This window comes from Condylostylus longicornis, unplaced genomic scaffold (assembly GCF_029603195.1).
Source record: "Condylostylus longicornis isolate FDR11 unplaced genomic scaffold, ASM2960319v2 ptg000049l, whole genome shotgun sequence".
Taxonomy (NCBI): domain Eukaryota; kingdom Metazoa; phylum Arthropoda; class Insecta; order Diptera; family Dolichopodidae; genus Condylostylus; species Condylostylus longicornis.
The window spans coordinates 3,460,486-3,486,229 of NW_026578018.1; the positions used below are offsets into that span (position 1 = coordinate 3,460,486).

General features: G+C 23.4%; 1 protein-coding gene across 2 annotated transcripts in view; it reads right to left on the reverse strand.

The window, feature by feature from the left end:
* Positions 1-2,158: 2,158 nt before the first annotated feature.
* LOC129611291 (fizzy-related protein homolog) overlaps positions 2,159-25,744 on the reverse strand; it is a 47,529-nt gene continuing 23,943 nt past the window's right edge. For both annotated transcript variants that reach the window (XM_055524358.1, XM_055524357.1), the window contains exons 4-6: positions 5,482-5,715; positions 5,146-5,280; positions 2,159-3,005 (exon numbers count right to left, since the gene is read on the reverse strand). In XM_055524358.1, coding sequence (XP_055380333.1) covers positions 2,313-3,005; positions 5,146-5,280; positions 5,482-5,715 — 1,062 coding nt within the window. In that variant the 3' untranslated portion in view covers positions 2,159-2,312. The remainder of the gene's footprint in view (positions 3,006-5,145; positions 5,281-5,481; positions 5,716-25,744) is intronic.

A 25,744-nucleotide genomic window follows, 5' to 3' on the forward strand; every position in this document is an offset into this window, starting at 1 on the left:
TAGTTAAATATTATTATTATTATTTTTATTATTGTAATTATTAATTATTATTAATATTATTATTATCATTATAAATTTTAATAAAATTTACATAAAATTTCTAATATTTTATAATTAATATGCAATAATGAAATTTTCGAGTAGATTATTGAAAACATTTTATTTTACAATTTTTTTTTATTATTCGACATTTTTTTGTAATTTTATAAAAAAATTAACATTATTCTGAGTTTATATTAATTCAATTATTAATTTTTCAATAAATTAAACTATTTTAATCTAGTTAATTAGTTATTTTTATATAATTTTTTATTGTTATATTTTGGTTTATTTCAATTTTGAACTTGATATATAATAATGTAAGCATTTTTCTTTTTAAAACATAAAATTATTAATACCAAAATGGTTAATTTAATTAGAACTTCTTTTTTATTTAAAGAAAAATTTTATTATATATATATTTTAAAATTCTCATTAATAATTGTTAATAAAATTAGTTGGGAGAACAAAATGTTTTTTATTATAACAAATTTTCCATTCATATCGCTTGTTTTTTTTTTTAAATACAATATACTAATTATAGGTAAATAACAAATTTTTAAAATTATGTTCAATTATATTCAATCATTTTTTCAAAAAAAAAAAAAAATTTTTTATTGCAAAAATGTTAAAGAAAAGAAAAATATTTCACACAGAAAATACAATTAAAATATTGTATAAAAATATATGAATATTGAAATAAAAATAAAAGTAAATAAATTCCATTTGAAAAAAAAACAGAAATAAATTATTATAAAATTTATGAAATGGTAAATAAATATAATATTAAGAGCTCAATAATTTAATTTTTAAATGAATGAGAGTTTACAATTTTAAAAAAATATTTGAAAAAAAAAATTTAACTATGTATATAAAAAGTTTATAATTATTATGTATAATTAAATTTGCACTTATCTCATTAAATTTTTATTAAAAATAAAATTGAATTAAATTCATTTATATTTAAATATAAAGAAAATTATCAACTCTATCATGACTTCCACTCGTAGAATCCTACAAAGTACGAACATAATTAAGACGTACCAATAAATAGCAGTACCATTTCTTGAAGTGTTAAAATCAGTATTTTATTTCAACTAACAAATATTTATTTTATATATTTTTTATTGCTATTTTCAGTAAACAACTTTCATATAAAAGAATATTTTTTTAAAATATCCTTTTGTATGAAAGTATTGTAGTTCTTTTAGTTTTTGGAAAATAAAAATTCATGACAATATGAATTCATTTCCTTTCATGGTAGAGCTGTATGTGTTAGAGTAACTCAAATTCAACGCAAAAAAATTCAAAATTGAAAAATTTAAAATAACTATTCTCTTTAAATTGCTTATTACGAGTGATTATTTCTTTCATAGACTTTTAAGGGTAATTTTTACTATGAACATAATTTATGATTAATCCATTACGAATACGGAGCAGAAATTTAGTAGTTTGTAATTCGTTTATAATATGATATTCGTAATTTTTCGAATTTCAGAGCTGCGAACGAATTTCATGATGGGAGTGTATATTAATATATAAGTGTGTATATATATGACAAAATTTTGTATCATTAAAATTTTTGATACATTAGAAGATAACAAGTTTTTAATTGAAATTAATCATTAGGCTCTTATTTTATATTACCATAATTGTCCTATTTAAAATTTTCTTAATGTTGTTTTTTAGGGAATAAACTAAATTTTGTCTGTCCAAATTTTCTTTTTCCATAAAAATTTTACTATAAAATAAAATTTAAATTTTTGTATAAGTCATATTAATTAATGTGTTTTTTTTAAAGTTCAAAGGTAAATAATATAATTGAAATTATAATATTTTTTTGTATTACATATTATATAAATGATAATCAGAAATAAAATTCATTATATATAATGTAAAAAATAAAAAAGAAAAAACAATTCCAAAAAAAAAAATTAATGTATAATTACAAAATAACTAAGATAAATCTACTATAAAAATAAAATTTTCTTATAAAAAAATTTATAAGTTTCGAATATCGAATAATTTTTTAATTTAGTTGTTTTTTTTTTATATATATATAAATATATGTATATTATTTATATACTAATTTTTAAATAATATTAATTTTGAATTCTAGTTCTTATTTATTGGATTTTTTTTTTTTAAACATTTTGTTAAATTTTTTTTTATATACATATTCGTTTTTTATCCATATGTATAATTGTACATATTTATAGTATATATATATATACAATTTCTATATAATTTTTAATTACATGCACATAAAAAATTTATCTAATATTTGTAAAAAGATTCAGTACACTTTTATTCTCTTTTTGGCTTCTTGCTTTACTAAATACATTCCAAAAACGTAATGTTTCATCACCAGCACCAGTAACAATAGCCTCACCATCTGGACTTAATGCTAAATATAAAACTCTATATGAATGTCCAGTTAATTTAGCAACTTGTGTTAATGATGGATATTTCCATACTAAGATTTGATTTTGTGAATAACCATGTGTTGATACTAATTCAGATGAATGTTTTGACCATGCTAAATTACATACTTGTGATCCGGTATCAACACATTGCATTGGTTGACCAGTTAATGTATTCCAAAAACGTATACAACGATCAGCTGTACCACCACCACTTGCTAATAAACCATGATGATGTGGTGACCATGCAATTGCTTTAACAGCAGCCATATGTTCAGTATATGATTGTACTGGATTTAATGAATGTTGATTCCATACATATAAACGATTATCATTACCACCGCTAGCTAAATATTGATTATCTGGTGACCATTTTAAACCACATACCTCCTGACGGTGTCCAACTAAACGTCGTTCAATTTGTTGTGGTGATGTTCTTGTATCACGTTGCATTATTAAACGATCTCTTGAACCACTTGATAATATATCACTATTCCATGCTAATGCACCAACACGTGCCGAATGACCAATTAATTTATTAATCTAAAAAATAAATAAAAGAAAATTTATATAGATTAAAGCCATACTTTTTAGAATTAAATATTAAAAAGAATAATAAGACGCCCTCCTAAACATATGCAATCTATAAGATTTAAAAGAATTTTCTATTGTTTAATTATTGCATGTTGTTTTACTGAATTAATTTAATTAATTCAAAATGGAAAGTGAAATTCGATGTTGAAAACTGGATTTTTTTTATTTTTTTTTGCTTCATTATACTTTAATTAATATTTAAAATTAATTATGTGCAAAAATATAGTAAACTTATTTAAATAATTCAGAAAATTCATTTTAAAACGTAAGTTAATTACAATAAAATTTTGAGAAACTTGAGCTTCTATAAGAAAGATAGTATTATTTTTCGTAATTAAAAAAGTAATATTAAATATTATTATTCTAATTAAGAGAAAAGGTATTTGTGATTAATGATACAAATAGATATTGCAGAAAGAGTTGAAAAATTTCATGTATGAATTAATTAGCTGCCGCCTCAATTTTAGATTTTTCATTGATTCTGCAAATATTGAATTAACTTTTCAACAAATTTAATAAATTCGAGCTTATGAAATTTACTTAATTAAAAATTTTATAAATATTTCATAATTTCCTTTTCTCTATTTTTGTAAATTTCATAACCATTGTTACGTGTTGGATTTCACAGGTGATTCATAAAATTCAAACAGTTTATAACATGTCGAACTACATTACAATGAAATCAGAACAAAAAAGATATTAAAAAATGTAAAATTAATGATAAAACAGAAAGAGCACATTCATTGTAACTCTTGTGCTTGTAACAGTTTGGAAATTATTGTTTTATCACTGAGCTAAGGAAGAAAAATTTAATAAATTTGTACAAATAAAAATTGCAAATTAATTTTGATAAGACATTCGTAAACTGCAGTTGATAAAATCAAGTTAAATTGTAATATTATCCATACAGAAATTATTTTTTCAGGGATTTCAAAGTTATTAGATTTCAGACAGAGGTTTCCAATTAATTAATTTAATAGAATAGAGTGAAATTTAATGTTACCATAATGTAATTTTTGCTTATCAGGAAATTAATAAAATTTAATTTTATTTAATTTTTAGAATAAATACACGTGTTTCTCTTTATAATTATAAAATTTGATTTGATAAAGAAATATACATAGGTGACACAATATGACTATCCGTCGGCTCTTGTGCTGATATAAATACCATCAAATGAAGGAGTTGAGTATAGTTTCACGTCGCATAAGAAAAGTATAAGGAATTATTGAATTTCTCTATAGAAAAGCATAGCAATTAGCCGAATATATTAATAATCATCGAAAATTATACTAAAATAATAAAGTATGTACTACTTATGAATGTTATGCTTTAAATCTCAAATTCAATTTTCATCTCAACAGAATACTGGTGTTTCTATGAAGATTTCAAATCATTTAACAATAACTTTTTCACGAAATTGTAACCAAATTAAACGGTAAACTAGGTCAAATTATTCTTTTTTTTTTTACTTAATACTTAAAAATTTCAAAATTTCCAATATTAATCGATTAAACAAATATACTTAAAAAAAAAATCGGACATTAGAAAAACATTTCTTCTATTGTACCTACAACAAGAAAAGAAATCATACAATCTGAAGTGATTGTAAATTTTATTAATATGGTAATTGAGTGAATGATTTTTGAAAATAATTTTAATAGAAAAAAAAAAATTAAAAGATTAATAAGCAGAAAATAAATTCTATACAAAAAAATATAATGAGGCAAAAGTTTGTACACTTCAACTCAAGTATGATCTTAAAAATACTTTACAAATTCATAAGAACACGAAAAAATATTTGAAAATTAAGAGTTTAAAATCAAAGAATTGAAGTCCTTATTAATGACAATGGATTTCAATGTAAAATGAAGCTTCCGTATAGAGCCTAATATGAAACTACACTTAATTTTCAAATAAATAAGTAAGTTGCTTTCAAAAATTTAATGATCATCTTATAAATGATTCAATCATAAATTTTTCAATATTTCAATAGAAAGTTTGAATTGAAATTGTCTTTTGAACACTAAAAAGAAACAAAACAATTAAAATAAGTGAAATTTAGTTGGTTTTTTTTTTATTTGCTTACTTGTTTACTAGCTGCAACATCCCATACAGTTACATAACCATGATGTGTACCAACAGCTACTAAATTTCCTCTTTCATTCCATGATACTGATGTAACAGTATTTGTATCAGAGCTTAAATCACAAAGTCTTGTAACCTAAAAAAAAAAAAACAAAATAACTTATGAAAATTTCAAATAAAAAGTTTTAAATTTTTTTTTGTATTTATTAAACAAGAAAAAATAAATAAAAATTAACACCTATTCAATTAACAAATACAAATATTTCTATTATGATAAATTTCTATTGACACACATTTTTAAATATGTGGGTATGTATAAATATTTATTAAAACTCACCTGACTAGTACATGCACTCCATAAATATACGCAACTACCTAAACCAACAGCTAAAACATTTTGTGATGACCAATCAACTAAATTTAAATAAAAATCATCTTGTAATTCAGGTGCATCTAAAACTTTAAATGGTATACGAGATATTTTTCTAGTTGCTTTTCTTGGTGATCTTAATAATTTTTGACTTTTAATACTAACTGGTGATAATGAATATGGACATTGTTCATTAAAATCCTGCAATATAAAAAGAAAAGAAAATTAGTTATTTTATTTTAATAATAAAATTCTAGTATTTTATTAAATAGTACTTTAGTAATTTTAGTAAGTTTTAGTATTCAAAGTAAATTTTCGATCGCACATAATAAAAAATCTAAATGGACGTAGCAAAAATATATTGGACAATTCAATTCAATAAGTATAGATAGTGGGACAATAAATAAAGTTCTAGGAACTTAGTTCATTATTTCTCAACTGATTTCCTTAATTGCTTCCCTTTATTACATTGCAATAAAACAAGTGTCTGCGTCTTTATTAAATTCTCTTCAAAATATTTTATTGCTAAGTTAATTCGCCTCTATAATGCTCACCAAAATTTTTTCGATATCGGAACCAAATGCAGAAGGATAAAGATATTAAAATTTTATTTACTGGTCTGATTAGTTTAGTAGTCAATCTGGTAAGATTTTCTCTGATTTAATTTTTATATCATCTCTTAAAGCAGCAGAACTTTAGTTTCTAATTCATTACGCTTCGCTAATCAAGAAATTACCGTACTTACGGGAACTAGAAATTAATTTTTAATTATTATATAATTTAAGATTTTGTTCTCACAAATTCAGAATCTTATATATTAGTCATATTTCATTAATTTGAATGTAATGACATTCTTTTTAACATCAACTTAAGCCTATAAAATGCAATTTAATTTTCAAATTCCTTTTTTTTTTTAGAAATTAGAAAGTTTTCATATAGAATCCTAAGCAAATATTCATATAATCACATAATTTTACACTAATCTTCTTTGGTTTATTGATTTTAATGGTATTTCCGCTAATTAATATCACATTTACCGCTTAATAAATTACTACCAAATTTGAACTTAAACAGAAATTCTTTAAAAGTGACAAATTCTAATAAAAAAAAATTCTTAAAAAGAATAATTCTTTTAATCTTTTTTTAACCTCAAAATGAAGAATTATTGAAAATATGTGTAAAACGGATGTACAACAATAATAACATTGTTTGGTTTAAAATCAAAGTTTAAATCATCAATTTGAGATTATAACTAATAGCCTTTAACCCATATAATATCGAAGGTGTTAGTGGCATATATTCAAAATTTTATTAAAAGGATTACACTTATACATTTAAGTGCACTATATATTTGTTATAGCTCGTTCTCAATATAAAGTCGAAAATTTAATTTTTCATTATAGTTCGTTCTCAATATAAAGTGTTATATTGTGTTAGCGCACAAAAATCATTTAGTTTTGAACTTTTATTTGCAGAAGAATATTGTCAATTTTGCCATCTGAAACACATAAATTGTAAAATTGCCTTAACATTGGAAGTGTGTTACTTTATTATTTGAATACAGCTTCTTGATCTTCTCTCATTGAATGAATATTTCACATCCGTGTTGACAGAAGTCAATAATTACATTCGTAAACATTCATTGACTTTACATGCAGCTTTTATTGCGTATAATGTCGATTGTAATTACAAACGATTACTCTGTCATGTCAACTATTTGTCAAAAATGATACACCAACAAGAATGTCGTAAATTGATGTAAAGGTGTACAAAGCGTTTCTTGTGGTGACACACCTTATAGGTATATAAGGATTATACGATAGTATTTAAGACAATGGATTATAAAAAATCAATCAAAAAAAATTATTCATCTCTGTAGTTTTTTATTATTATTAAAATAAATTTCAAAAAATTGAATTTCTTATCATTTAATTACAAAATCCAAACAAAAAAAAAATATTGTCAATTATTCATGATGAATAAAATTGAATATAAAAAATCTTTAATCCCATGAATTAAATGAAAAAAAAAAAAAAAACAGAAAAAATTTGGAACGAATTGCTGATAATTTTTGCGATTTGTGCGAATAAATTTATTTATGCCGAATTTATTTATCAAAATATAAAATTGGGTCGAAATGTCAAGAAATTTTTGCAAAAATATTAAAAAAATAGAGGGCAACGTGTACATTTTGTATGCCTAAATTCAAAGTGATTATTTTGTGTATGTTTTTTCAAAAAATTAAAATTAATTCAAAATACTTAAAATATTCATTAAACTATTGAAGTAAATTTGAAGTTGAAAAATTAGAATTTAAATGTTGAGCTGATTTTTAATATAAAAAATAAAAAAAAGATGTAGTTTCGCTCAAACTTTAATGAAATTTAATTTAATAAAAAAACAAACTGTCTCTAAGAGGATTAAGTTACAATGACTTCATCAAATTTTAAATTTCTTATTTACTCAAAGTATAATAGAAATAGATTTTTTTAAGAGATTCAATATTAAAGGTAAGGCAAGAAAGATATTAAAAATTATCTTAAAGTAAGTGTTACCAATTTCTAAGAAATCATGTTATAAACACGATGAGTGATTGAAACCTCCAGTTTATTATTACCATTTTCATTATAAAACTATACAGTCGACACACGAATATTATTTCAGTAAAATATTCCGCCGTAACTATACAGCAAACAAAAAACCTCGATAACTACTCCAAAACTCCGTTTTCAGGCGTACTTTAATTCTATTGTTTACCTTTATTGTTTTCTCTGCAAATTCAAAACTTTTTGCCTCACATAATGTGCTTTTATAAATATTTGATTTCATATTTTTAAATTTCTCATAATTTATTCCCTTTCGTTTTACTTTCGAAAGGGCGTTAGATTGTATTTGCAATATTTCAGGTCAAAATAGCTATAATAATTGACGTCTTTGAAATAACAACTCGCACAGATAAATTTTTTTATCTGCCTCCGACCACCAGGCATGACTTATTGTACCTCTCCCATATTGCATTTACACTAACCAATACCAGAAGATTTCGCTTAAGGAGTGAAGAACGCGAGCTATGCAACATTGAAAAAGCCCCGGCCAAATCATCTCCACCTTCTGCACAGTCACACAGAATATGTATCGCCGTCTCCTCATCAATCAGAAAGAATCTAAACAAAAGGGAGTCCAATTTGCCGAGTTCGTGCAAGTGATATATCAAAGAACAATGCACAGTGAAGAAGAAAGATCCAATTTTATTTATATTTACTTTAGAATGAAAAAAAAATAATTGTATCTAACGCTAAATAGATCATGGCGCAAATTCCTGTTAAATTTTTGAAGAAATGATTTCCAAAGATGCCAACAGCGCAGAAATCACATCAAATGGGTGCATTTTTACTTAAGATATAAAATTACTTAATGAAATCTAACAAGAGTATTACTATTGAATGTAATTTCTCTCTTTAAAGAAAAAACATGTCAAAAAGTGAATATGACAGTTTTGTTTTACAGATAACCCTCTGAAAAGTACAGGAAAAAAAATCAAATTTGGATGTATTTTAAGAAAATTTCTTGAATTTAATTCGAAAAGCATATATTCTCAAGGCATTAAAAAAGAAATCCGTAATTTTAATAAATAAAAGTTAAAAATTGTATTGTTTAGTAAATTTTTTGAAAACACGTTCTGAAATTTTCAAAATAGAAAATTTGAGGTTATGTGACTCAGCGTACTCGATGTTTTATGTGCCCCCTCCCTCCCCCCTCATTTTACATTAAAATTATTTTACCAAAAAAGAAAATCTATAAAACTTTTTATAGACTAAAAACTTTTATATTAGAAAATTTGTTAAATTTTAAATGTTATCCATTTTTATTTTTAGAAATTTAATTTAATTTCATTTAATAAAAAAAGTAAAAACAAAAACAAAAGAATAAAAGACAAACGCTAATTAAATTTAATGTAATTTTTGTGTACATTTTTTTTTTTTGATGAACTCTTTCCATGAAAAGCTATTAAAAAAAATCTAGTAAAATAAAAATAAATAAAGTTTAATTTTGTCACATTTTATCACATACTTTTTAGTTAAATTTTATTTTATTAAATTTTTTTTTTATTATTCTTATTGTGTTTTTTTTTTTCAACTATATTCTTAACTGATATTTTAAATTTTATTAGGAGTTTTTTTGTTTTCTAAACTAACTTGCTTAGAATTTTAAATCATATTTTTTTTTAACTTATTTATGTATCAAAGTTTAAAATCTTTAAAAGAAAGAGAATTTTAAGTACATTTTCTTATCGTTTTATAAGGAGCGAATGAACTTTTTACACAAAAAAAAAATATCAAAATCAAAATGGTGATTTATTACAAAACGTGCTTTTCCATCATTTTTATTAAAAAAAAAAAAACATGTAACTCAAATTAAATAAATAAAAAAATACTTAAATGTAAAGACAAATGAAGGCAGTTAAAATGTCTGTAAGGAAAAAATTTAATATGTAAGATTTTGAAATCATTTTGAATTTGATTGTGTAGCATGCAACACGCATTTATTGACACACGATAAACTAATGAAACTAATTTTCAAGGAAAATCAATAAATTATTGACATGAGAGGAAAATTTTAAGGTAAAAACAAGACAGATGAAAATATCCTTTAAAAAGTGAAATTAAATTATTGGAAATTTTTAAAATTATTGAAATTAAATATTAGAAAATCCTATAACAGGGTGATCCTAACTCACGAGTGCCCAAGGTGGCACTCGTCTCTACTTTCTCTGGCACGCGCTAATAAATATTTTAGTGCAAAATTTTTTATATTTCCGATATTATATTTGCTTAAAATATAAAAATTATATTTGCTAAATATTGTTTCCAAAAATTTTTTAAATTAAGCCTGTTAAGCAACAACAAAAATCTCAGTAATTCTATATTTATAATGTATGTATAAATAAGATTATGTCAGTTATAAATAAATCGACATATTTGTTTAAATGACAAATATTTTTTGTTTATTTTATGGCACGCAAGTATTTTCATTTTTCTAAAATAATTATTTTTGGCACGCAGTCCGATAAAGTTTTGCCATCCCTGTTTTATAACATTTCCATCATAGTCTGCTAATAAACCAATTTGGAAAGATCTCCATTTCTGCTTCAAAATTATAGTTTACAAATAATTTCGCTCGATCGCACCAACACTGCACGATCATTGAATTATAATGTTCTATTTAACTGTAAGACTATTGAACTCAATACTTTTCATAAATATTTCTAGACATTAAAATTTGTAGGCTAAAAAATTTATTGTTTTAAGAATAGAATTCAAAGTGACCAATAACTAAAAAACAAACAACATACGCTGGCTAGAATTTCAATGCAGTTTTCTTCAATTGTATAAGGTATATGTATATATAATTTTAATATTAATAAACAACAGAACTTTAGAAAACACAAATTGACTGTTATTTTCAGAGATCTACGACGAAATCTACTATATTTCAATTCTAAATATGATAACATACCAAATAAAATTTTATTATTCATTACTAGCTTGCCGCATCGTGTTTTTGAAGGGTATACTGTAGCTTGTCAAATATCATATACCGAAAAAACATAATAATAAGAAATAATTGGCTTGATTAGCATGAAAACTTTCAGAATTGTGCCAAATCCAAGTCTAAAACTCTATCCAATCATCTAAAACTTGTAACTATTTAGAGCTCTTAAAGTTCTAATATCACAAAATCAGTGAATTTCAATTTTATGCGACTATTTTCCTACATTTTAATTTAAAAATGAATTCATTAAAACCAACATAAACTCAAACAGATTTAATCATCAAATTTAAGTATTTTCAAATACATATTGGATAGTATTTACGAAATTCCCGCGTTTTTTTTTCTCATTTTTTTGTGATTGGCTAAAAATTAATACTACACCTTATATTATACCTAAATGGTTCCAATTATTTTAATAACGTATATGCCATTAAATTAGAAAAAATAAATATCAGTGCTAACCAATGAAAATGATTTTTATTTCATATGATGTTCAATTTCTTTACAAAATTAATTAATCATAAAATTTTATATAAAAAAAAAAACTAAATAAAAAAACAACAAAAATTCGATGAAAAAAAAATTCCAATTTGCATAACAAATAAACTTTTAAATTTAATCGCTGTTTTTGCTTTTTTAGGAATTCTAAGTCTAAACAAGTATGGAAAACAACACAACAGAAAAGAAACCTAAGCCAAACAAGATTTTTTTTTTCTATTAATAAAATCACCTCATATTGTGATGGCCTAATCAGAAATTTATTGAAATTCGAATTCTATGTTTACACGCTGTTCGAAAAATATTTTTGGCGGGATTTTTGCGTTAATTTGCTTTTTTTATCTTTGTTTTTTTTTATAAAATGTTGTGTCACTTTCTTTCTAATAAACAACGCGCATCATATTCAAATAATGAAATTTGACGAAGAAGGAAAAAAAGAATTTATTTTCTAACATGTTTTTTAAAAATGAAGCAAAAAAAAAAAAAAACTTGACATTAAAAAAGTCAATACACTCGCAAAAAAAAAATTATGTTAAAAATTTTTTCTAATCAAAAATTAAAATTAGAAAATTAATCAAATTTAACAATATCTCGTTATTATTGAAAAATTTTTTTAGTGACAACCAGCAATAATAGATGTCAGTCCTATTTGAAATTGGTTCTTTTGCAAAATATGACAAAAAATTTAGATTAATTTTTGTTAAGATTAAAAAGAGTGCATACTATTCTGGTTACTTTTGCTGTATTAGCCATCTTGTATGCACTAATCGTAATACGGTTCATGTTTTCTGAAGTTATAATCTTAAATGAAGCAAGAAAATTTTGTTCTAGTATTTTTTAGTGAATGAGCACTTTAAAGCCCTTAAAACATAAAATTTTTGGCCAATTTTAAAAAGTTATATTGCTAACCATTGAAAAACCAATGCTAATAGAAAATTTTTAATGAATAAAAAATGTGAATAATAAAAATAAATTTCCAGTTTTGAATTAAATTCTCATTTAGCGTGAAATTATATGAAAAGTTTTATAAAAACTAAAGTTTTAAAAATTTTATTTTTGAAAGAACTTCACATGGCCTTTAAACGTCCAAAATTTTAGAATACAATAATGTATATCTGATTCATTATGGACAATAACTTGCCGAAATGTGGCTCGATTTACGAAGCCCTATACGTTCCACCTTATATTAATTAGATTAGATTTAATCTAACGTCCTCCATAATTTCAATACGAATTTCACACTTTTTTCTTCATTCTTTTGTGTGAATTTAGGAATAAATTTCATGTTTTAATTAAGGTTAATATGAAACTTAAGGATTTTTGCTAATTTTTTAAAAATTTTAATCCTATAGTAACATTAAATTAATCCTATTTAATTAACATTAAATAATTTAACTGATACAGGATTTATCTAATTCCAGAGGAATTTATCACCTAATTTTTTCTAAAATCTAAAATATTGTTATTTAGAACAATCTCTGCGGCTATTGTTTAAAAAACTTCAACTTCATAAATGAATTAATTAAGTAAATTTCATTCAGTTGTACAAAAATAATTTTGGACTAAAAATTTTAAACGAAAATTTTCTACACTATAAATTAAATATTTATGTGTGTACACGTGTATTTACTAATGCTATTAAAAGCTACAATAGAAATCTAGACTAAAGCATATTTAAACAAAATTTTATTGTATATAGACCGACGATCAATAATGTTATATTTTTAATGCATAATAAAAATAATTTAAGCATGCAATAATTTAAACATTGCAATTCTTTTACCAATAATATTAAATTCATAAGTATGTGTAAATAAATTTTAAATAACCCGATACCAAAATATGACATCATATTTTGATTACTAAGTATGCTATTATATATTTACTTTGTATATATACTTAAAATATAATGTCTACCCATTAGAATGCAATTACAAACCGCACACAATAAAAATGTAAATGGGCATGCTAAATACAAAAATAATACAGAGTTATTAATAAAGTGTGCGGGAGCCAATTCTAAGGTGCTGTAATTGTGAATTAGAAATGGGAAATATTTGCTGTTATAAATGTAAAATACTCGCTATAAAATGAAAAATCTACTAGCTTAAAATATTAATCTATTAATTTACACCTTCAACTCTTCATTTACGGCTTCGTATTTAAACTACTTTTAGTTTTCAACACTTTTTATTTTAAAAATTTTAAAAAAATTACAATTTAAGTACCTTGTACTATGAAAACTGTTTGGATTTAAAATCTAGTTTTAGATTAAAATCTTATTCACTTTCGATTGTTGCTATAGTGTACGCTATAATTTATATATTATAGACAATATTTCTAAAACACCTTGTATATATTGAAAATTTATGATTATTATGTTTCATATAAAAATTAATGCACATTATTATAGTGAAAAATATTTTTCTAACCATTAAATTTTAGTTACTCTTTTTTTTTTTTTAAATTGAATGACATCAGAATACTCAGACGCTTATAGTGTTTTATTATATACATATATATATACAAAATTAATATACATGGTAATAGTTTCATTTCTTGTCTGTTCAATAAGCATATAAGGTACGGTCGTATACATATATTGTACGTATTGATAAATCGAATACAATTTCAATTTGTAACAATGTTTATCAAGTTTGTCATACCGTAAAACTTGCTACACATACATACATAATGTATGTATATATTTTTCTGTTATATATTTATTAATTTCTTTGAATGAATATAAAATGCGTGGGATCTACTTTTGGTCATATAAAAGTTCATCATCTTCTATATTATTACGTTCTTTCCAATTTCTAAAATATTTTAAAATAAAAAAATAATTTTCAATATTATTTGAAATTTTTAGAATTTTTTTTATTTATTGTTTTCAAAAAGCAAAATTTTTTTATTTTTATATTAGCAAGATCCCATTGTCACGGCATTACAACCCTTTCAATTTCATAAAAATCGATTGTGGACAAAGGTCTCTTAATATTCAATCCGATCTATTGGCTTATTAGATTATTTTCCATGTTATCATAGCGAATACACCCATAACAATTTAATGTCGCAGCATTAAACATGTGACAATTTTAATGACCTAGCTTTGGTAAATTAGGAGCGAAAAACTTCATTTGAAATCACGTTACAAGTGATATAACAGACCATGTGTCATTTATTTTATTGCCTTGTTTTTGCTCACTCTGAAAGTAAAAGTCTTTTTCAAAAGATTGCTTTACAAAAGCTGCTTTTATTATAACAACGAAAAAGAAAAACCAAATCTATAAGGTTTGAATTCCGAATTTTCTACCTTTAGCAGTTATTACATTTCAGTAATTCAAAAAGTGTGACATACAGGCAAACATGCATGAAAATCAAAATTTTTATATAATTTCCGAGCTAGAAGCAATTGAACACTTTATTCGACTTTGTAGTCAAATAAATTTCTTTAATAAGAGGAAAAGTGCTAAAACATTAAATTTTTAATTACTTAATTTTCTTTCATAACACTTAATTAATACATAATAATTTTATATATATATATATATATAAATTACTTGCAATATATAAGAATTTATTCAAAATGTTACCTTAAAATATTTCGGATTATACGGACAAAGATTAATTGTTCTTAAATTTATTCTTAGTCATGAAATCTATTCAGAACAGATAGTGTTATACATTTTTTTCCTTTTACACAAATTGTTATCAAATCATAGACATTTAACCATAATTGTTATTTTAACTTTTATATAATTGTTAAAATATTTTAATAATATTTTCAAAATTGCATGATTTTATACAATTCTTTTCTGATTCTGATTAAATATTAAATAAATAGTAAATGAAAGATTTAAAATAAAAAATGCCTCATACTTGTTGAATATTTATGAAAAAAGAAATCTTAACCGGAAGGGAAATAACACAATAATAATTTTATGGATGAGTAAAAATAAGTAAAAAATAAATACGGAAATATAAGATACTCGTACAAATAAAGAAAAAACGCATCAGAGATCGTAAAAATATAAAAATGTGTGGTGAAAATTAGTAAAAAAAGGCGTTCAACTTATTTGCAATCACCAAAATTATCTTAGTTGAAAAATCTCACGAAAATCAGACTGCGAAAATTTTTTCTCATTTTGATTTTGTGTTTTGATATTTCAATTTTATTTTCATATATTTTTCGCGTGTGAAAAATTTTCAACATAAATGTGTGCTTGTATCTAAGAAATTCAAATGAAATTGTTATACGCCTACAAGACTGATTTTGCTTTAAGATTGGCGGTGTTATTTCTCAAAAATGCAGTTTTGCACACACATGTTTTTTTGGTGTTAGGATTGAAGAAAAATCTTTTAAGAATTTTATTCGATTATTTTTCCGAAAAAATAATTTTGTAGAATTTCAAATCCTTTCACTAAATTATGTGATTACTGCTAAATAATCGAAAAATTAAACTAATTATTTCATATTAGTTTGTTGGGTTATTCTGCTCCCTTAATTGCGTAGCACTCAAACCGACTATATGCTATAAAAATTTTTAATATTTTTGAATTTATTTAAAAAAAAATAGAATATTGGATAAGAATCTATTATATTATATAACAGTATAATATTGAAAACACAATAAAATCATATACATATTAATAATAAATTAAAGAAATTAGCATAAGCCGCAAAAGAAAAGCAAAATCTATAGAAATTCAAAAGCAATACAAAAAAAAAAATGTTTTATGCCATCTGTATTATAGATTTTAAATTAAAAGTTCTGTGACATTTTGACTTTTAGAGAATTTATAATGATAATTAACTTCTTTAATAACTAACACAAATGTTGTCTCTTTATCGTTTTTCAAATAAAATTAAAAAAAAAAAAAAATTAACATAAAAAAATCTTAATCTCTTACACTGTCTTATAAAAAAAAACTGTTAAAAAACACATTTATACATACACATATACAACCATCATATATCATTAACAAGATACATACATATTTACGATATAAAGAGTAATAACCGTGATATCACCAACAATATTTTTCTCAAGAAACAGGAAAATATAGCTAGCAAATTCCACATAAAATAGACAACGGCAACGAAATCATAAAAAATTAGAAAAATTTTTAAAAAAGCCTATAAGGAATAGTTTTTCTATTTCATTACTTTTTAACACATTTGTTGGAACGAAATATAGAAAAACAAAAACGGGCTTATCAATCCAACTTTCAATTTAACCAATCCGTCCTTACGTCCGTTTGGTTACAAAACGTTTACATCTTTCAACATAAAATGCAAGAATTGTACACCTAAATGCATCTTGATTGGAACTTATTCCTATGTAGAAGACAATTTATACTCTATAAAAATTATAGACTAACAAATACTCTATAAAAATTATAGACTAACAAATCTTAAAATTGTCATTTTTTGACAAATTATTGTACAATATTCCCTACATACATTTGTTAAATTCCGCAAACACAAATAAAATAATTAGTAATTTTTCAGTACTGCAATATAGAATGGACAAAATACAGCAGGTAGATAGGCAATTAACCGTCATCTTAATTTTGTCAAATTCCCTAAAAGCGAAACACTATAGCAATTAAAGGTCTTAGAATCAAAAAAAATATAATTATTCACATTAATAAACCTTATTAGGTGACGAATCCGATCATTCTTGTGAGTGGTTTAAATATTTTAAGCCCTCATCGATAAGCATTAAGGTATGCAACAATTATGATATAATTGAATCGAAATGTGCTACTTTAAAAACAATGATTTGATACAAATTTGCTATGTTTTTGTTTTCTTCTCTAAGTGCAATTCCATGTTAAACTAATTGTAATACTGATTGTACACATTACATTCACTAGCAAGTTGTACCTAAAATAGTCATATACTTTTATAGTTTTAACACTATATGAAAGTATAAGTAAAGCACCACGGAATAACTACTAAAAAAATTTCTAATATATCTAACAAGTTTTAATACTTTAATTGGAACTTTGTAATAAAAAAAAACAAGAGAAAAAGAAAAATATTAGTCGCGAGTTATTCAGTTTAGGAGAAAAGTGCATATAAAATTTATGATCGCGCGTAAACGTTATCATTATTTGGAAAAATTTCTCTTTATATCAACGTCAAATATGGTAGACTTGCGATACATTATTTTTTCAATAAGTTTATATACATGCACATTTAAAAATAGGGCGATTCATAGAATTTTATTACAGAAATTCTTTATAAATTCAATTTAATAGAATTATTAAAATAGAAACGTGAAGATAATTAAAATGTTCAATAATTAGAATATAAAGTACAAATTAGCATTATCGGCATTCGAATCATTTGCTTCGCAATTTATGAACTGAATTAATAAGCATTATTGAACAGAATATTTACTGAAACGGTTAATGGGGAATCAGTTAAATACATACGCGTGAATTGACAAGATTTATTAAATTTTTCTTAAGTAAGAAGGCATTTGATTATTTGAAATTACTAATAAATTACAAAGTAATTTTAGATTTTATTAAATCGTAAATAAAATGTCCCAGTATTTTTACAAAATATAATTTTTGAAACAAGCATAGGATTATCCCTTTTTGTACTCAGCATCTTCATAAAGAGTATATTAACTTTGGTACGGAGTTTATAACCACTTTAAAGAGTCATTTGCGATATGAACGTGTATATATATTTTTGCTTAGTGTAAAATTCTGCGTTGTTTGAGATATGTTTGTTCCTTCGTCAATGGGTCCATCCGCCCGATTGCATGATAGCTCAAAAACTAGTTAGGAAAATAATTCGAAACTTTCACATTTAATCCATTTAGTAGCTGCCATACAATCGTTTAAATATTTCAAAAATAAGTTTTTATACTCAGATTATCAAGGTGCAGGGTATAATTCAGTCTGCTTTGACCGACTTTATTTACTTTATTGCTTAGACTAACTTTACAAAATAAATTTTTATATTGATCAGGTTAGTAATTTTTTTCTTCATTACTCAATAAAATTTTATAGAAAAATATTTAATAAAAATTTTATATGGTGTAGAGGTAAAAACCTGTTATTCAAGTAATAGAAATTTTAATTTCTTTAATTTTATACAAGAAAAAAATATTATTATTAAAAAACACTGATTTTCAGTAATTTAGTGGTTGTAGATATGCGGCTTTCATACAGAAATTTTATTTATAATCGTTACGAAACTTCATATTGGTGGTTTATAATATTATTATTATTGAAATATAAATTAATATATATTTTAATGCATTTATAGATCTTGCATCTATAATTAAGTAAAATTGTTAATTAAGCACAATTGTTACAAGCAGAAACTCTTTAAGTTTAGTTTTGTCGCTTAAAATTCGAGTTCTCTGTAAATCTCAATATATTTTATCAAATTTTAATCTTTATTCAGAAATTTTGAAGATATTAAAATCTATTAAGTGCGTGCTAAATTTTAAACTGAATTGGCTAGAAACTAGTTCTTATAGATTTAATTAATTTTTCTTTAAAAAACACAATAAAATTACAATCTTATTTCCAATCTTATACCAACATTTTTATTATGAAAGGTAATTATTTTTTTATTGCAATATTTACCAATGCTATAGGTAAACAAAACTTAGTAATCATGTAGATTACAGTATACAAAGTAATGTGAAGAAAAATTTGCCGGCGTCCGTGTAGAAAGCGGTAGTTCGAGTCCAACCCGAGGAGAAATATTTTTTAATTTTTATGTCTTGGCTCGTTACTATAATTACGTGATCCATCAGTTCTGCAGTTGTATGAAGATATTTCCATTAGTTAATCTTATACGAATTAATAAGAAATATAAAGAACTGCACATTGTGTTTGTATAATTAGTTATAATACCGATGCCATTAATATTTCTGTAGATTAAATCTAGAAAAATATTTCTTAACAAAACCTATCTTATTAAAGCTCTCACTAACTCTGTTTGTAACCGTTTAAATGCCATATAACATTATTTTTTTTTTTCTAATAACAAATTTGGATTTTAATTAATTTTTATATTTTTAAGCTTAATTATGTTAATTAATTTTGAATTAAAACGTGTTTTATGCCACAAAATTATCATATTGAATTAAAAGAAAATGTATAATGAAATTGCAATTAATAAGAGTCTGCTATGTAATTATTTTTAATTTTAATATTTATTTTCACTTGTAATAAATATTACGTAAGCAAAAAAATCATGTTTTCATAATAAATTGTATTATAATTTGTAATTATATAGAAATAGAATTTAATATCATTGTATATAATGATCATTTCTGAGAATTGACAAATAAAATTGCATTGTAATCTGCAATTATTTTTAAATCTATAGCATATTATATATTTATATACTTAAGTTTTTTGAATTTATTGAGGTAACTTAGAATGGAAGTTAAAAAAAATTCGCTAATTTAAATTAGAAATTATATAAAACTAAATTTCTACATGTTTTCGTACGAAATATTATGTTCTATAATATAGTATCCCGAAGAAATTAAATAAAACTGGAAAATCGCCACATTTTACCATTTGAACCAATTTTACTTAATAATGAAAATTAACCGAAAACTATCAAACATTTATTTGTTTTTTTAAAAAATTGGTGAAGCCTACATATTTATTACAAAAATTTTGTTCTTTATTTATAACAATGAAATTAATTTATGAATTAAAGAAAAATTTATTTTGTGCTTTAATTATTTACGATTTGAACTAATTTATATGTAAACAAAATCACAAATAAATTTTCTTTTTAAAAGAAAAAATTTACGATTTATTTTATTTAAAGAATGAAAAGATTTCTTAATTTATGATTATTTTTATTTTAAAATCAATAAAAATCAAATTATACAAAAATCTTTTTTCTTACAATGTATACCCTAAAATCAAAATCAACCACACCTTTGTTTAAATAAAATTAAATATAAAATAATATTGAATCAATAAGAAATTTGATTGAATTTTATTTATTAAAATAAAATGCACAGTAGCAAATTTAAATTAGGGTAAAATCAGCGAATAATTATTGTTCTCAACATAAATTAACTTAATTTTTATATTACAATTGATTAATATGAAAAAAAATTAACCAAAACCCAAGCACTATATCTTATAGTTAATTAAGTTAATCAATAAAATTTTATATTAAAATTCACCACCACCATGTCGGCCACAAAACATTATCACGATTAGAAAATTTTATTGTAGTTTTTTTATCACGAATTGAGAATGAGCGAAACTCGGCGATTGTCGATTGTTAAAAAGACAATTAATGTGGTGAGGTCAGTATATAAGCAATATTCTGCACGTAATTTCAAAAATTAATGCAATTATTATAAGCATTATAAGTATTGTCATAAGTTTCATGGAAATGATGCACAAAATTATGAAAATTATTTTCAATTTTAGAACTAATATGTCAAAGAATCGAATAATCATGATTTAATGTAATATTCAGTTAACACAATTTCAATTGAGTTTGTCGATTTTTCGATATCTCTCTAAGTTTTTTTTGAATTTGTTTTCTTATAGAATTTTAATTCTTAAAATTCTATAAGAAAACAATACTCTCCCTTTATAGTATGCAATTTTTTTTATAATTCGATTTTTTCTCTTACGATTATTTAATAAATCAATCGATTAGCAATGTTTCAACAACACAAAATCGAAATTAGAATAATAAATATGAGTCCGAGATGGGTACAAGACTTGTTATTAATATTATATTTTTTTTTATTAAGGTCTTGCTCTCTATATAACAAGACTATATTGATGATAGCGGAAATTGAATAAAATATGTTTGAAATTCATGCGTTACATAGATCTATAAAAAAATATTTTGTCTAATTATGATATTCAGGTATAGATTTTAGCGTAACATACACACAAAAAAACAAACAAAAAAAAAAGGGGAGCATAATTTTTATATATGGGTAGAGCATAATTTAATGATTTTTACACCGATCGTGTCAATTAATAGTTTTCGCTACCTGTATTTACTGTCAGTTTTTTAATTTTTTGTACAACTGTTAAAAATTTCATTTTGATTCAATAAAATGTAAATAAAATTTCAATATTTATTTTGCCTTTGTTGTTTTCGAGCAGCCGCCTTTCAATCAAAATTCAATTTTGTGGTTTTGAATGAAAAAGGTTTTTGTTTTATTAATTTTTTAATTTTAAAAATAAAGTGATTTTTAAAGTGTTAATTAGACATTAAATAGAATTAATTTAATTTAAATTTAGAGCAATAAATGATTATATGTATCATATATGTATGTATGTACACCTTTAAAATACTCGTACAAAAACTTATTAACCTAATTCTTTTTATATACTTATGCTTTTAAAAGCAAGACACATAAATGCATAAAATGGAATAATTTTCGAAAATAAAGTACATAATTGAATAAATTGAATAAGGAATTAAAAAAACGGGTTTAATATAGTAGTATTGGCATAAATTCCTTCAAAAAATAGAAAGAAGATTGATTATTTAAAACACATTATTTGTTAATGCATTTTCAACTCAATTCACGGAATACAACAATTCACATTACTGGCAGATTACTACATTCAAAAAAAAATATTACTGCATCTGTTTCTTCATCATCTACATACAAAGAATCTCAGGAGGTCAACTGAAAATGTAGTCATAAAATCTAACTATGTATATTTTATATGACACAAATCAGCTATATGTATATTACTACAGAATAAATTTATGTTCAATATGGAGGCAGAAATATTGCTAATTCAGATATACAGTTGTAGTTATGTTTTTTGGCTACCAAAATAATGACCAGTTTTTTCAGTATATTATAACAAAAATTAATTATATTACAAAAAAATATTTGTTTAAATATCTACCCACTTGTAAGTAGGTTGCTTGTTTGAACTACAATCTTGGAACTTAAAGTTAATAAAATCAATAACATTATGCGTATGGTACTCCTCTATTAATTATAAAAAAAGAAAATAGTGAAATCAAATATTTGCAATGTACTTAAACACTGAGAAAAAAATTTCATTTTCTTGCATAAATTTTTCTAGAAAATAAAGGAGTATTTTAAAAATAAATTTTAGAAATTGGTAAACTACGAGTACTTAAAATCTTTTATTTTCAAATTTTTAAATTACTAAATAAATATTTAATTTTGATCATTTGGTATGTTGAGTGGTGCAAAACAAACAAAAATTGAAATCAAAATTTTTCCATTAATTTAGGAAAAGAGTTAATGACCAAAAAATTAGTTATCAAGCTATCCAGATTAAAATAAAATAATGGTTAAAATAAAAATTTAATATTCATTAGTCAAATTACAATGAATTCGAAATTAAAAACAGCAATAAAACTAAGAACGACACAAAGTAATGAAAAGTTAAGCAGTTCATTTATTTGCAAAATATAAAAGAAAAAAAATATTAACAAGACCATTAAAACTTTCCTCATTTTTTAATGTTTCAGCGATTTTAATCGTGAGTGATTAAAATTATAACAAAAAAAAAACAGAAATTGCATTTAATATAGAATAACAATATTTCAAAAGAATTGAATTTTAATAAATTTCGAAATTTTGTTTTTAAAGACAACAATTATAAATTCAGAGCTCAAAACGTTGACTCAGTCATTCTGTCTGCTTTTCAACCATATACTCATTTTTTAAAAATGAAAATTCAATTGTATTTTATGTATGAAAAATACCATGAATTTCCACGTCAATGATTCTAAAATAATTTAAAATTAAAAAAAAATAACTTGTTCCTTTATTTTTCACAGTTTTACTTTTAAGCAGATTTCCAAAATAAAATGCTGCATAAAATAGTTTTATAGAGTCTCACTTTAGAAAACGTCATAAAACTATACGGTAGGTTCGTCACCTACCTAGTAAACACTCATGACTTAAGAAACTAGTGTTCATGTTTATCTAAAATATTGTGTACCAGCCCTATGCTACTCTCAGCAACGTAGCCGGAATAAAAAAAATAAAAAAAGTTTTACTTAATGAGCCAGTGTGCCTCATTTTTATTATCCGTTTACCAAAATTCAGAATAAAAATGCTCTGGCATCAAATTTTTACCAACTTATCAAGTTCATTGCCCCTGTAAATGTTGAAAATACAAATTTTTGATAACTTAACTAACTTTGATATATTATTCTATAGCGAATTCAGCAAATGCAGGAAGGTGATGGCTCGTTTCTTTTATTATTATTTGACATAGTGAAATTATTAATGAATAGCAAGATTTTGAATTTACCCTATCTAACCTAGCCGCTTTAATTCATATAAAATCTTATTAAATTTCTGGAATATTTTGTCTGTTATATGGCAACTCATATGCACTTAAAACTTCAAAAATTAACATATTTCGATAATTATCTTAATTTAATGGAATAAAATTAATTTCTACCCCCTAATACGTGCCGAGTTTTATAGTTCAAATTTTCAGTCAGCTATTTTTTCGATATTACAACCTTCATCAAACTTTATAAATAATTAAACCACATATAAATTAAACCACATGCCTTTCCTTAAATAACTTGAATTAATTCAATTTTTATTTCCAATTTGCTCCTAAGCTTATGCAACATTACACGGTAATAATGAGACAATTATTTCAATACGTACACCGTTTTCGTTGTTAAGATCCAAACTTTGTATTTTTAAAAGGAAATATACTATTTTACAAACCCCGATTTTGATCAACTGCATTTTTTTTTTGTGTTTTGATTTGGTAACATTTTAATTTTTCATTGCACATCATCATAATTTTTAACAAGTTACTTAGTTTTTTTGTTATGAAAGTGTCTAACTATAAGCATACTTAGTTGAAAAAACGGAGTAGAATAAAAAAGAAAAATATAAAAATAAAATTATCACCAGATCTCATGAATAATGACCAGACCATAATAAAAACCTACATACTAACTTTTTCAATCCATAATACAAAGCTGACATTAAGTGCTTGTGTTTGCTTTTTAAAAAAAAATATTAAAATGTAATTGTGTGGAATACTATTGGAACAGTAGTAAAATACAAAAAAAAATCGTAGAGTACACCGACAAAAGTTCAATAAACTTCCCTTTTACGGATCACTTTGTTTTTGTTTTTTTTTGTTTTTTCTCTTATTTTTGTACTGTAGAAAATATGATTTTTTACATGATGAGAAATTATGATTCCCTTTTCATCAAAAACAGATCATGATAATTGCATTATCATGACATTTTTTTGTTTGTTTGTTATTTCTCTCTTTTAAATATGAACTTTGCTGCTTTAGCAGTGCACTGAACATTTTACTTGCATTGAAATATTATGAAAACAAACTAAGTACAATTGTGCACTTAGTTTGTTTTTATCATTTTTCAATGCAACTCTAGGATAATTGGAAATTGAAAGCGTGATTTAAGATTTTATTTTTAAAATCGTGAAATTCAAACTTAATTTAAATTACTATTTCGATTAGCTTTTTGCAGTCCATTCAGTCATTCAAATTATTTATTGTGTGCTAAATCAGTTAATTCAATTATTTATTATGCCCTATACCTGCCCCCTTTGTATTGAAATCGATCAAATTAATTATTCAGAGATAATAGCTTTTGCTGAAGTAATAATTATTTTCCCAAGTGCCAATAATCACATATTTCGTAGAACTGTAAATATCGCTAATGAATGAAATCAGAATGCTACAAGAACAATGTGAAGAACAAATTTGACTTACATAAGTTGTAATATAATCAAAGAAATTTCATGGTGTCCAAGTGATTGAGCGAATCGAATTTTGATTTAGTTTCAAATGCAACAAAATAATAAAATGCAAAATTTTTGAAAATAACTACTTCAACAATTTGTTATATTTTATTTATAACTGTAACTGATTTACGCAATGGTATAATCTAAGGAAAATCTATAAAGAAAATCCCACAACAGCTCCCCATTATTCGGTATAAATTAAATTCAAGCATTAATATGCCTGCTAAAACATTAAACACCGAATTATTATAATATTTTTAAACCGATTAAATTTATAAAATTTTAAAATTCGAAAGCGTATAAAACTTTTATTGAAATTTTTTAATTAGAACAGAAAAGGAATTTTAAAATTAAACTCATACACATTGAATTATACAATAGTATGTAAATGA